The sequence below is a fragment of the Corapipo altera genome, unplaced genomic scaffold, assembly GCF_003945725.1.
Source record: "Corapipo altera isolate COAL_440 unplaced genomic scaffold, ASM394572v1 271, whole genome shotgun sequence".
NCBI classification, from domain to species: Eukaryota; Metazoa; Chordata; class Aves; order Passeriformes; family Pipridae; genus Corapipo; species Corapipo altera.
Window position 1 is genome coordinate 1928478 of NW_020884935.1, and position 13419 is coordinate 1941896.

Here is a 13419-nt window from a genome sequence, read left to right on the forward strand (position 1 = left end):
TAAGAACTCCCTGTGATTTGTGGCTTGGTTGGTAACTTGTGACTTGAGTGCTTACCACCGATGAGCAGAGTGACCAAAGCTGCTCGGTGTCTTTTGAAGTAGGACAAATGTTGTTTATTGAACCCTGTAGTGAGTGAAACTTTGCAAGGCTGAAATCACCCACGCTGTGTGGGTTGTGTGTGGTTAGTGCCTATTTTAAAAGCTGTTGATCCATTGAAAAACAAACATAAAACACAACTTGGTGTCCCGTAAAACCGGCCTTTTTGTGGTAGTGGCTGATCTTGGTCATCCCATTTTTAGGTGTTAATAGAGCACATTGGGAACCTGGACCGCGCGTACGAGTTCGCAGAGCGCTGCAATGAGCCCGCGGTGTGGAGCCAGCTGGCCAAGGCACAGCTCCAGAAGGGGATGGTAAAGGAAGCCATTGACTCCTACATTAAAGCAGATGATCCTTCCTCATACATGGAGGTTGTTCAAGCTGCTAATGCCAGTGGTATGATTAAGTTTTGTTTACATCTTTGCTGTTAATGTTGCTCAGCTCTTTTGCCTGGTCTGCTCGAACTGCAGTTCTACCAGACTTGTATCTTGATGCAAGTAGAGGAATCTGGTCCTGCAAAGACTGCCCTAAATGAGAATGGGAAAAGGTAGTGTATTGCACTTGCAGATAATCTGTGGTCTTTTAACTACCTTCTTAAGCTAGTTGGAGACTTCTCTCAGAGCAGGGGGTCTTTGCATGAAGTTAAAGACCAGGATTTTAGTTAGGCCTGTTGTAAGATGACTTTATTAATGTAATGTATGTGTGTGAAGGACATACCAGTGTGAAAGCTGGTTTTGATTGCTGGGGAATAGCTGTAGAAATACTCATGTCCAACTAGCTCAAGCTGATAGTATAGCTTAAGTGTAAGTGTCCTCAAGGGTGGGAAGTAAAAATTCTGAACTGCTTTTCCTAGGAAACTGGGAAGAGCTGGTGAAGTATCTGCAGATGGCACGTAAGAAGGCCCGGGAGTCGTACGTGGAAACAGAATTAATCTTTGCTCTTGCTAAAACCAACCGCCTGGCAGAGCTGGAGGAGTTCATCAATGGCCCCAACAACGCACACATCCAGCAAGTGAGTGACAATGGGATGGTTTTGCTGAATCACAACCCCTTCAGCCTTGCTGACCACAAAGGTGGAGCTCAAATGCTCCACACATCTCATGTAAGCCAGTGGCTGAAAGTGTGCAGTCCTGACCTGTTGTGCCGTCCCTCAGGTGGGTGATCGCTGCTATGACGAGAAGATGTACGAGGCAGCCAAGCTGCTGTACAACAACGTGTCCAACTTCGGCCGTTTGGCCTCCACTCTGGTGCACCTCGGGGAATACCAGGCAGCCGTGGACGGGGCTCGGAAAGCAAACAGCACCCGCACGTGGAAAGAGGTGAACTTGGCTGGCTGGGTTTGAAAGGTCCCCTGAAAGGACTTCAAGGCCTGCATTATAAACAGTAACACACTTGTCCCTTCCAGGTCTGCTTCGCTTGCGTGGATGGGAAGGAATTCCGCCTGGCTCAGATGTGTGGGCTCCACATTGTGGTGCACGCGGATGAGTTGGAGGAGCTGATCAACTATTACCAGGTGATTGACTGGCTCCTGTTACACAGTTCAGTTCTTTCATGGCAGCTCTGCCCAAAACTGGAGCTGTAGAGTCATCAGGATGGTTCCTGATGTGAAGTCTCTGTATCCCGTAGGATCGTGGCTACTTTGAGGAGCTGATAACTATGTTGGAAGCAGCACTTGGGCTTGAGCGAGCACACATGGGGATGTTCACAGAGCTAGCAATTCTCTACTCCAAATTCAAGCCACAGAAGATGAGGGAGCACTTGGAGCTGTTCTGGTCTAGAGTCAACATCCCCAAGGTGAGTATCTGAGGCCTTAAATTTAGCTTAAAACACATCTATCTGTGCCCTGGCTTTTGAAATAGCAGCTCTTGAGGTTATTAATGGCACTAAAACCTGAGCACTGATGGACACTGATGGAATTCCCTGTTAACATATTGCTAATTATGCCTCTTCTTAGGTTCTGAGAGCTGCAGAACAAGCCCATCTCTGGGCCGAACTGGTGTTCTTGTATGATAAGTATGAAGAGTATGATAATGCCATAATCACAATGATGAATCACCCAACAGATGCTTGGAAAGAAGGCCAGTTCAAAGACATCATCACTAAGGTATTGCTTTCTTAGTGAAAGGAGGTAAATGTCTTGCTATGTGCACTTCAGTTCTCCTCCTTTGTTAGTAGCCTGTTTGAAATGCAAAGTTCTTGATATTGCCACATAATTTCAAAGCAACTGCAATTCACAGTAACTAAAGAGATTTCTAGAGACAAGAATAAACCTTGAGTGGCTTAGTTCTGCAGAGTTATCTAAAGTTATGTCTGTCTTTCACTTGTGCTCTGAATGTGCATCTTTACTCATCTCCAGGTGGCCAATGTGGAGCTGTATTACAAGGCAGTTCAATTCTATTTGGAATTTAAACCTCTCTTGCTCAATGATCTGCTGATGGTGTTGTCCCCTCGGCTTGACCACACTCGTGCTGTCACCTTCTTCACAAAGGTAATCTTCCTACTATCCAGCTCAAATCAAAACTTGCAGTTGGGAAAGCATTTATCTGTAGTAGCATTTTAAAATGCTTGGCTGCTTCCCTGCCTCACGGGGAAGATGCTGAGACTTCTACAAAAAGTGGAATTAAATGTGTCTCCCTGATTCCCTGAAGGTTAAACAGCTGCCCCTGGTTAAGCCTTACCTGCGCTCAGTCCAAAATCACAACAACAAATCAGTGAATGAGTCCCTGAACAACCTCTTCATTATTGAAGAAGACTACCAGGTATGTCTTGAACCAGTTAATACCTAATGTTGTCTGTGCTTTGGGATAGAAGTGGCCATTCCTGAATCTCTGGCTTCTGTGTCAGGATTCACCTCCTATTCTCAGTCTGTTGAATGTCTGGAAACACAGGGTTCTTGTTTTCAGTAGTTTTTACCTGCTTGCTGTTAACTTGAATTCCTTAAGTATGTGTTCTTTGACACTTCCAAATTGAACTAGAGGGGGCTGGCCAAGGATGAAGTAGAGAACTGTTGGTGGCTTTCTGGGAGCTTTTTGTATCATTCCTACTGGGGGTAGAGTGGCTACTGTGTTATGAGTGTGACAGACCAGCTTTTATTTATAAAAGGCAAACAGTGGGTACTAAGGAAAGAACTCACAGAAGAGGCAAACAGTTATGTCTGTCTGCTCATTGGTACTGAGAGGCTCTTCACCTCAGTAATCACTGCTGAGAAGTACTGGCTGAAATAACATAAAACTCCATGTGTGTCAAAGAAAAAATAGTAGATGTCTCTGCAGGTCTGTCTGGAATACTTCGCCCTCCTGGAAGCAGGAATACACGCTTGTCCAATGTTTGCCTTTTGAGGATGCAGTTGTGCATCTGAGGTGTGAGTAACTTTTTTTTTTTTCTGCCAAACTCAGGCTCTTAGGACTTCTATAGATGCTTATGACAACTTTGACAACATCTCTCTGGCTCAGCGCTTGGAGAAACACGAGCTAATAGAGTTCCGGAGGATCGCTGCCTATCTCTTCAAGGGGAACAACCGCTGGAAGCAGAGCGTGGAACTCTGCAAGAAGGACAGGCTCTACAAGGTGAGCCCACCCCTCAGACTGAGCTTAGCAGGCCTGCCTCGTTTGGCCATGACTTTCTAGTCAAACTCAGTTAATACCACGCCCAGTGGTGGTTCTGTGGCCCCCGAGGCTAAAGGCTGTGTCCTGTTGCAGGATGCAATGCAGTATGCTTCAGAATCCAAAGATACTGAGCTGGCAGAGGAGCTGCTGCAGTGGTTCTTGCAGGAGAACAAGAGAGAATGCTTTGGTGCTTGTCTCTTCACCTGCTACGATCTCCTAAGGCCAGATGTTGTCTTGGAAACAGCGTGGAGGCACAACATTATGGACTTTGCCATGCCATACTTTATTCAGGTCATGAAGGAATACTTGACCAAGGTAAGAGCAGGTGCTTCTCCAACATGAAAAGCTTGTTAGTCACTGTGGTGATGCCTTGAGACTGTCTGCTTGCTACTAACATCGATTTGGGCTTTGTCAAATGTCTGTCTGTCCATGTCCACACTTATTTTTCAGTCCATCTGGGGAGAGACTTCGCCCTCTAAGAGACTGAAACACTTGCAGGCTCCACCCTCTCAATTACAGAACCTACATCAGTGGTATTTGCCTGACCATGGGCAGTGTCTTAAAGTAGTTCCAGGACTCAGGCTTTTCATATGCTGTGCCAGTCAGGAATCCCAGCTGGGATCAGGCTTTAACTAAATTCTAGACTGTGTACTAAAAAAGCTTTACAGCTAAATCTGGACATAACTTGTTCTGCTGTGCATTTAACTCTAGAACATGGCTCTGACACTTAATGGCACTAATTATGACTCAGCTCTTACTTGAAGTGACTCAGGATGGGGGAAGTACTTGGCAATGCTCTGACAGACTTGAACAGATGAGAGTTAAATCCAGCTGTCACTACAAGACTTGCCCAGCTGAAGCTTTTAGAGCATCTTCAGTGAAATGGTGTAAATTCCTTAATGATTAAGACTCTTTCCATGAAAGCTGGAGTTAATGAAGACCAGAGTGCCTGTTTGTCTGGAGATCTGCCTGGCAGTTCCTTGCAAAGGCAGGACTCTGCAGTCCTGGAGCCAATCTCCTGTCCTTAAATGCTGGGTTTTGGGGGAGGTGGGACTGTCTGAGCAGTAACATTGTCAGAGATGCTGATGTACCAAGTAACACTAAGCCTCTGAGAACAGTAGTCCTGGAGCAGGATTAAAGATGAACATTCCATGGTCTGCTGCAGGGTTAGGGTGTAGCTGTGAAATCACTGCAGTAAGAGCCAGCAACAAGCAGAGCTGCCTTTCTAAAGCAGATACTTCTGGTGTATCTTTGTTTTGACTCGCTTGTACCTTTTAATTATTTCTTCCCTGACGCTTTTGTTTCTACCTTTTATATGCTAAATATGGAATTTGATTTTTCTAAGCTGCACCTTCTGAATTCCTTTGCAGGTTGATGCAATAAAGGAAAAGGTGAAAGTTGATTCTTGTTTTCCATCTTTAAGTCTGGAGGACTAAGTCTAAGGATTCTGCATGAGTTTTTTTCTTTCCTATGTTTACTACACTGCTGCTACTGCTTTTTCCCCAAACAAAATATCACTAAAGCATATGCAAATTGTTTAACTCTCAGTAGCTAGTGCTGTAGGAGAAAAGTAGATTCATTTGCTACTAATAAGCTAATAGATCCTCAGGAAGGGCATCCAGATGATCAGTTGGATCACAGTCAACCTGGTATTGAAACAATGCACAAGTGCTACTATTTGACAGCCAATCTGACTGGAAGAACCTCCTGCAGTAAGTCTTGGAGCCATAAATCAGTGAGCCATAAATCACTCTGGCATTTGCTGGTTGAGGACTGTGATCCAGTTTCTGATCCCTTGACCATGACTGATGTGTGCTGACAGTAGGCAGAGTAGATACTGGCTGCTTCAGAAGAGACTCCTCCTCACTCAGGTGTCCAGTTCTCATGGTGCTGGTCTAATCCCCACGGTGCTCTAGTTCACACAGAACTTAAAACTTCAGCTATTAGACAAGTCTGTGGTTCTCTTCCCTTTAGTAAACTCCTAGTACTTGTCCAAAAACGACTGCCTTCAAGCTCTTCAGCTTCACTAAACTTCTCTTGCTACCTCATTAAAAACATAATATAAAAATGGTAATGCTTATTGCTCTTCTGAGGCTACTCCAGGGCTTGCCTTTTGCTGTGCAGTTTTGACCTTCAGAAGGGCAATCCGAGGTTTCTGTCCATCTGCTTCCCCACAAACCCCACTGTGATTCTCCTTAGCCCAGGGCTCAGCCCTAGTGGGAGTTTTCCATTAATGTGGTTCAGACAAAGTGACAAGTGGCTTTGAAGATGAACTGAATGCAAACTGTTGTAAAGACACCAGTGGCACTCAGGGCTGACCTGACCAGCAGTAGTGTGAGGCCCTTCAGCAGTAGTCAGTGAGGCAGTAGGAGAGCGTGTGTGTGAAAAAAGGTAATTGAACTGCAGTGTTTGCATAACCTAAGCATGTGTAGCAGTCATTGCAATTACATCCCACTCTTCCTTAAGCTCCAAGGCATTGCTGTGGGCTGCTGTGGTTTTTTGGGGGGAGCCTGTCTGGCAGTCATCTTCAGCCCTCACTCGTGCTTCAGTACTCTTGCCTCTTTTTCATGCACACATGACACGAGAACATTGAATGCATGTTACTTTTCCTCTGCAGCTTCTTGCAGTCCCTGTGGAAAAGCCTTGAAATCAATCTTGCTACAAGTGTGTAGGGCCCTGAACCTGGTGATGCTCGAGCAAGTGGTGTAAGAACCATCCTGCAGGCTGGTTTCAAACTCGCGCTTGTGACCATAAAGATTTGTTGAGCTCTGAGGGGAGGCATCAAAACTGGGTCAAAAATGCATTGAATGTCCTGGGCTGGAGGCTTTCCAAGTGTGTGTAAGCCAAATGCCTCTGCTTAGTAGCAACCTCTGCACATTCTCCTTGGATTTGCATCTCTGAACTTGTGCTTCTGTGTTCAGTGTGTTGCTGTTTGAGTTGAAAACAGTGCAGTTCTCAGCACAGGCTCTGGGAATGAGTCTGGGAGCGTTGGCACATGATCCTGGGCACTTTGGCAGCAGCAAACCAGATACTGGGGTGAGGCAACCAACAGGCTGGTCGTGGAAGCCCAGTCAGGGAGGGAACTGAGCTCAGCACTTCTGCCACCTCCTGGGTTTGTGCCTCAGCTTGAGGTTATGGGTTGACAGGCTTATGGAACACATGTAACTCAACTGAGAGGAAGAGTCACAGCTCTCAGAGAGTTGTTAATGCAGCACAGTTAAACTGGAAACTGTTCAACTCCTGGGTGTTGGTGCAGCTGAATAAGTAACACTGACCCTGTGTAAGTGCAGGAAACCTGTCTTCAAATGCCTTTATTAAGGACACGAATGAAATGAAAGGTTAATCTGGTTTGTGAGTTGTCTTACTGTCTTTAAAAGTAATTGGCGTGATTGTCTTCGACTTTACCCTAAATCTTGTCTCCCAGGTAAAATATCAATACCTCATTTTGTGGTTTTAGTTTCAGGGCCTGCCTTAGACTGTAGAAATGCTGGGTTCCCTTGGATCTGTTTTAGTAACAAGCAATATTTCACTGCAGAATAAGTCTCTTCTCTTGCCTTTCTGTAGGGGTGGGCTGAGAGCACGAGTGCACTCGCTGTGCAGCACTGGAGCTGGCCAGGCTTGTGTCCTTACTGTGTGTTAAGCTGGAAGAATTGGAGTATCTGTGGGTTTAGGCTGACTGCCACACAGTTCTGGAGTGGAAAAAGCAAGTCTTATACACATGCATTCTCTGCATTTGAACTTAAATTGCATGAGTGAATGGGTTTGGAAAGTGAAATCTTGAGGCTCAAGTGACATGTCGGATGCTATTGCAGTCTGCTGTGCCTAAATCAGATTATTTTACCTCAGTGCTGTCTTCAGGGAAACTTCTCCTGCTCCAATGCCAAAGGTCTCCAACTGAGACTGTGCTCAAATCCTAAAGGCTGTTGGTTTGAAGTAGTTGGAGCGACCCTGATGAGCTAATTCCTGATGTCCAAGTAGCTCCAGTCCCGTACGGAGCCTTTCGTACAAAGCTTCAGCCTGGAGTGAGCTTTCAAAGCAGTTACACAAATGCCTCAAGGAGGGCTTTTTTCAGGAAACAGAATCTTGACTGCACCAGTACCAACATTGCTACTTGAATTGATCTTAACTTGTAAATGGTCTCCTTTTCTGGATGGGTGTTAACATACCACTAAGGCTTTTCCACTTCTCTGCCACAAGTAAGTACCTGTTTCAGAGGAGATTTTTTAATTGTTGGTCTCAATTCCAGGTGGACAAACTGGATGCATCAGAGTCTTTGAGAAAGGAAGAGGAGCAAGCTACAGAAACACAACCTATTGTTTATGGTAATGCTTTAGTTCATGTGTTGTCCATAACACATTTTGCTCCTAAAACAACACTTCTCTAATCTTGGTTTTTCCCAAGGAAATCCTTGGAAATTGGAATGTTTTTCATGTGAAATCAAGTCTTAAGGAACGTGTTCCAAAATATTAGATAAAGTGCCACTCTGATGCTGTGGCTGCTGAGGTGGACTGTGGGCTTGCAGGATTTAAGGTTGTCCTGGCTCATTAAGGTAGGGTGTGCAGGAGCTGTGCTATTCCAGCCTTCCAGCGAGTGCATTATTTGGCTCTTGTCCAACATGGGTATTTTCTTTGTATCCAGGTTATTCCACTAGTTCTAGTGAGAGTTTCTTCATACACTTTCCCAGTGCAGTATTTTTAGCCACGTACTCTGTCCTGCTGTTCTGTGGGGAAATACCCCCCCCCGGCCTACAGCCCCCAAAGCAGCTGGGCAGGGACTGTTAAACACACAGATACCCCCGGGGCAGTTACAGGAGTTGTGCTGAGTGCAGGGGCACTAAAGATGCCGTTTGTGTGTTGCAGGCCAGCCCCAGCTCATGCTGACAGCGGGACCCAGTGTCGCAGTTCCTCCACAAGCACCTTTTGGCTACGGCTACACTGCACCTCCCTACGGGCAGCCCCAGCCTGGCTTTGGGTACAGCATGTGAGCTGCAGCACAACTCCCTTGGGAGCAGCGTATTTTCTTACTGAAACTCCACCGTCCCTCCCCGCTTTAACTCATAACAGGGAAAAGCAAAGAGTTCTGCCTCGTGTTCTTGTAACCTTTATTTCATGAAGGACTGTTTTTTCTAGCGCAAACGATTTGAATCACCTCTGTTTAAATCTTTTTTCCACATTCCATGTCATTTAGACTTTTACTTTCAAAAGGGGAATAGTTTAAAACGACTTTGTTCAAGTGGGCTTTTGCAGGACTGCTTAATACCATTAAGTCTATTGTGAAGATTCTGATTTGCACTCTATAGTGTTACACTCTAATATTGAATCTTAAGTTCATTGTATGTGAGCAGCTTTACAGTATGTACTGTCTATTCTAAATGCATTTAAGTCTCACTGTATATTTGGAGAAAGCTAAAGCCAAGATACTTGTATTTGACCTTGCAAGACTGCTGACAAGAGACAACACTAATCAGCATATCCTCCCTGGGTTGGATTGCATAGCTCTAAAAGAATTTCCAATGCGTACAGACAACCTTGCCTGACTTCAAATGAGTAAAAAGTTTTGGGTTTTGTTTTTTTTTTTTCCCCTTAACCTATGCAGGTTTTTCCAGTTATGCATATAGAAAATGCTAGTGTCTTTTTGCTCACTCCATATGTAACAGATGACCTTATGTTGTGCTGTATCCTGTGCTTTTGTGGGACATTCCATTCAGGAACAGAGCACCATGATTCCAATCTGTGTATTTACTAACCCTGCCCTGAGGTTTGTGTATGTTGGATATTGTGGTGTTTTAGATCACTGTTTTGAGTGTACAGAAGAGAGAATTCAAGCATATTGCTGTTCAGTTTTGTTTGTGCAATTTGAAATTACGCGATTTAAAAATAAATTACTGGACTGTGGACATGCTGCACAGTGGTAGCTTCACTTTACTGTCTTCAAAAAGGACCTTCCAACTCAAACCAAGTATTACAGTGCTGCTGGTGTGGGGCAACGCAGGCAGGGGTCTGAGGGGGCCAGTAGAAGAGCAGCAATGGGGACCAGTAGTGGGGTCTTGCACTGAGGGGGCAATACAGGAAAATATGTAATGCTTTTTCTATAGAAAGATGATGCCAGAGAGAAGAAAATAGCACTTTTCACCAGTTGGCTGCACTGTGGTCAACTCCAGCAGATTTGAGCAGATGATACATTAGGATTGTGGTAGGGTGTGCCAGTTCAATTGAGATCATGTTCTAGGTATGTAAATTGCCTTAAACATATTTAGCTTCAAATAAAATTGACTTAAATGTTTCTCTATGAATACTGTCATATTTGAGTGTAATGAGTGTTACAGCACTGGCCAGGTTTGTGTTTGTGAGAGCTGCCAGAGCTCCTGTCTCAACCAGGGGCCACAGTTGGTGCCAGGATCCAACTCGGAGGCCAAATCTCCTTCTCCCTTGCTCCTGGGAACTCCACAGTTGTGTCTCTGAAAGGATTATGCCTGAGAGGTGCAGTATAAAAACTCAGCCCCTCTCACATTCCCCCTGGGTCTGTAAACACGACTGATGGAGACAAATCCTTCTGTTCCCTCTCTTACAACCTATTTCATTGGTACTCAGCTGGAAAACATGGCCATGAAGGTGTAAAAGGTGATCAAAAGAATTCTTACAAACCAGATTTGTTACAAAACTGCCCTGCAGAAATTCCACCTACTAAAAGTGCAGGGAACTTGCCTATTTACAATCAGAGCTGCAACGGAGCTGTAGAGGTAGAATTTACTTGAGCTGTGATCAGTGTGCTCTGAACTGCCCAGTAACATCTGTAACTCCTTCCTTAACCCCAAGTAACACAGGATTTAAGTGTGGCCCTGTGTGCCAACCTGTCTGTGTGAGGGTAACTCCCTCCACCTTGGCTAAACTGCACATTTTTGCAGGTGGAGGAGCCACAGACCCATCCAGAGGGGAGCTCAGCTTACAGCTGCTCCCCACAACTATTTACTGGCTCCTAAGGCCTGGGCTGCAAACCCAGTTTAACCGGTCAGTCTCACACCACTTACAGGTTATTGCATCAGTTGCTCTCCCAGAACTGGGGCAGGATGTTGGCTGCAGTTCCCCCCAAGCAATCTGGGGTGATTTTTAACTGCTTCAGCCACCAACCCTTTCCAAATTAAAGGATCTATCTCTTCAAAAACAGGCAGAAAGGGAAAACCTTGCCATTTTGAGCACATGAGACAAATTCTTTTGAACTTTGCTACCACCCACCACACAAAATCCTCAACCCACTGCACAAGTTGTAAATATTGGGGGTTCCTTCCTGAGGGCAGTAAAACTCTGCCACCTCTGCTGTCCTCAACTCCCCTGAGCTAAGTGTTTTCTTCCCCCCTTTGGAACACAACACACAAGCCAGAGAAACTCATGATTTACAAATTTAAACCTTACAAAACTTGCTTATTTTATTTAAACTGAGAGCATATGGAAAAATGCCCAAACTTGGGATTGTAACCCTTCAGTACTGACATACATCAACTTTTTTGGTCCTAGTTTAGAAGAGTTTAAGGTGACCAGAGACTTTATCTATGACATCAGCTGGCCCTGGTCCGATGCCGAGGACGGTCCTGGAGCCTGGAGCTATCTGAGTACGCCCAGCATCCTGGATCAAGCTCACGGTCAGTCCCAGGCGCTTTGCCTCAGCCAGGAGCTGGGCCAGAGTCTCCTCATCAGGAGCTTTGAGGACTATTTTGGGTTGCCCACAGTACTCCCACTGCTTCAGGAGCTCGGGATTCCTTCTCTCCACTTGCTTGTAGGCAGAGACAGCAGCGTGGGAACACTGGGCTGCCACTTTGCCCTTGCCCATCTTGAGGTCCTGGCGCACGATCAGCACCATCTTGAACTCCCCGGACTCTGCCATGACGTCCGCCTCGCCCTCCAGGCTGTTGGGAGGTGTAGGTGTTCCCGCTCTGCGCTTCCTCAGGAGCTTCCCACGGATGCCCCATCCTAGGCACAGGCCACACGCGACTCCAGCCACGACGCCGAGGAGCTTGGTGAGATAGTCCATGGTGGATTCTGGACACTGGCTATGGAAGGGGAGGAGAGAATTTACTTGAGCATTTGGGGAGCTCTCAGCTGGTTATCTGGAGACAAACAACACTTGTTAGAACCACAAAAGGGCAATTCCAGCTTCACTCATTGGGAAAGGATGTTCAGAGACACCTTTCCTGGTGCGTGGTCTCCTCCTTCCCCGGCCACAGGTTTCTAACTGCAGACACATCACTGGTGGCGGGTTTCAGCTCAGGAACAGAGCTAATAACAAATGGCAAATTATCATAGAATCACAGAATGGTTTGGTTTGGGAAGGACCTTAAAGATCACCCAGTCCCACCCCTGCCATGGGCAAGAACACTTCCCACTATCCCAGGTTGCTCCAACCCGGCCTTGGACACTTGCAGGGATGGGGCAGCCACAGCTTCTCTGGGCAGCCTGTGCCAGGGCCTCATCATCCTCACAGGGAAGAATTCATCCTAATCTCCCATCTAACCCTGCTCTCTCTCAATTTGAAGCCATCCCCCCATGCTCCACCTTTCCTCCAAGTCCCCTTCAGGCACTGGAAGGCCACAATTAGGTCACCCCACAGCCTTCTGCGGGCTGAACAACCCCAATTCTCTCCGCCTTTCCTCACGCCAGAACTACACCTAAAAATGCGCAGAGAAGCGGTAAAACGCTGGAGGGGTTTTACGCCAACACCCCAAAATCAGTTCGGTGCCGGTCCCCGGGAGCGGAGCGGGGCCGCCTCCGGCCCCACCTCGGCAGCTCCGGCCCCGCCAGGCCCGCGGCCGTTGGGGCCTGAGGGGGGAACGGGGGCACAGACCGAGCGGGGACCGAACGAGCCGGGCCCTCCGACCCTCGGGGGGCCATGAGGGGCTATGAGAGGGACACGAGAGGCTATGAGGGGCTATGAGAGGAACACGAGAGGCTATGAGGGGCTATGAGGGGGCCACGAGAGGACCATGAGGGGGTCATGAGGGGACAATGAGGGGCCATGGGGATCCCTGCTCACCCGCCGCGCCCGGCCGCTCGGCTCCGCCGCTCCCGCCCGGCCGTGACGGGGCCGCGGCGCTCGGGAAGTGACGGACAGTGAGGGCGGGACGGGGCGGGTTAAGCCGGGCCCAGTTCCGCGTCGTGCCGGGCCCAGCGGAGCTGCCGGCGCCGAGCGCGGTGAGTGCGGGGCTGGCGGGTGCCTCACCCTCCCCTCCGCGGGACCCGCCCGGCGCTGCCCGTCCCCTCACGGCACGAGGGGCTCCGCAGTGACCGCGGGCAGGGCAGACCCCAGCCCGGGCGGCTCCGGAGGGTCCCGGGGCACCGTGACCCGGCACCGGCCGGGGCGGTGTTGTACAAACCAGGGGATGGGAGGGACGCGGCCCTGGAGCCGCGTGTGGGGAGCGGGCGGCGGGAGGGAGCGCTGTGAGGGCGGAGGGTGGGAGGGGAGGTCGCTCTTCGCCGGCGTTCAGGTTTTACTGATAAATTAGTGTGGATAAATGAGGTGGTGCCAGCTCGTCCCTCTGGATCTGAGCGGCTCTGCTCCCTCAGAACCGCGGGAGGTGTGGGATGGACTCGCCCCGCTCCGGCCGCAGGGATGGTGCCCGATGACACAGGGAGGAATCCGCTCTGCTGGGTGCGGGGAGTCGGGACCGACGGGCTTTGTCCGCCTCCCCAGCAGGAATTACCGTGCCTTCCCCCTGCCTCCCCAGCAG

At 48.0% G+C, this 13419-nt stretch overlaps 3 protein-coding genes across 10 annotated transcripts in view; 2 read left to right on the forward strand and 1 right to left on the reverse strand.

Annotated features, from left to right (window-relative positions):
• CLTC (clathrin heavy chain) overlaps window positions 1–9983 on the forward strand; it is a 30121-nt gene extending 20138 nt beyond the window's left edge. For 2 of the 4 annotated variants that reach the window (XM_027660260.1, XM_027660262.1), the window contains 13 exons: window positions 301–493; window positions 951–1108; window positions 1251–1415; window positions 1502–1609; window positions 1723–1890; window positions 2051–2200; window positions 2453–2584; window positions 2745–2855; window positions 3492–3662; window positions 3795–4016; window positions 5072–5092; window positions 7948–8023; window positions 8561–9983. In XM_027660260.1, the coding sequence (XP_027516061.1) occupies window positions 301–493; window positions 951–1108; window positions 1251–1415; window positions 1502–1609; window positions 1723–1890; window positions 2051–2200; window positions 2453–2584; window positions 2745–2855; window positions 3492–3662; window positions 3795–4016; window positions 5072–5092; window positions 7948–8023; window positions 8561–8685 (1800 nt within the window). In that variant the 3' untranslated portion in view covers window positions 8686–9983. The remainder of the gene's footprint in view (window positions 1–300; window positions 494–950; window positions 1109–1250; window positions 1416–1501; window positions 1610–1722; window positions 1891–2050; window positions 2201–2452; window positions 2585–2744; window positions 2856–3491; window positions 3663–3794; window positions 4017–5071; window positions 5093–7947; window positions 8024–8560) is intronic. The other 2 variants (XM_027660263.1, XM_027660264.1) reach the window with 2 other exon arrangements.
• A 1107-nt stretch (window positions 9984–11090) lies between these two features.
• PTRH2 (peptidyl-tRNA hydrolase 2) lies at window positions 11091–12833 on the reverse strand. Of its 5 annotated transcripts, none has more exons than XM_027660179.1 (2): window positions 12726–12833; window positions 11091–11745 (listed from the first exon to the last, which is right to left on the reverse strand). In XM_027660179.1, the coding sequence occupies exon 2, from the start codon at window positions 11724–11726 to the stop codon at window positions 11214–11216; it is 513 nt and encodes a 170-aa protein (XP_027515980.1). In that variant the 5' UTR covers window positions 11727–11745; window positions 12726–12833; the 3' UTR covers window positions 11091–11213. The 5 variants fall into 5 exon arrangements, with proteins under 5 accessions (XP_027515980.1, XP_027515982.1, XP_027515978.1 ...); XM_027660181.1 differs by having other exon boundaries at window positions 12748–12760; XM_027660177.1 differs by lacking the exon at window positions 12726–12833 and adding an exon at window positions 12471–12598.
• VMP1 (vacuole membrane protein 1) overlaps window positions 12802–13419 on the forward strand; it is a 58615-nt gene continuing 57997 nt past the window's right edge. The window contains exon 1 of the mRNA XM_027660173.1: window positions 12802–12883. The gene's annotated coding sequence lies outside the window, so the exon portion shown is untranslated. The remainder of the gene's footprint in view (window positions 12884–13419) is intronic.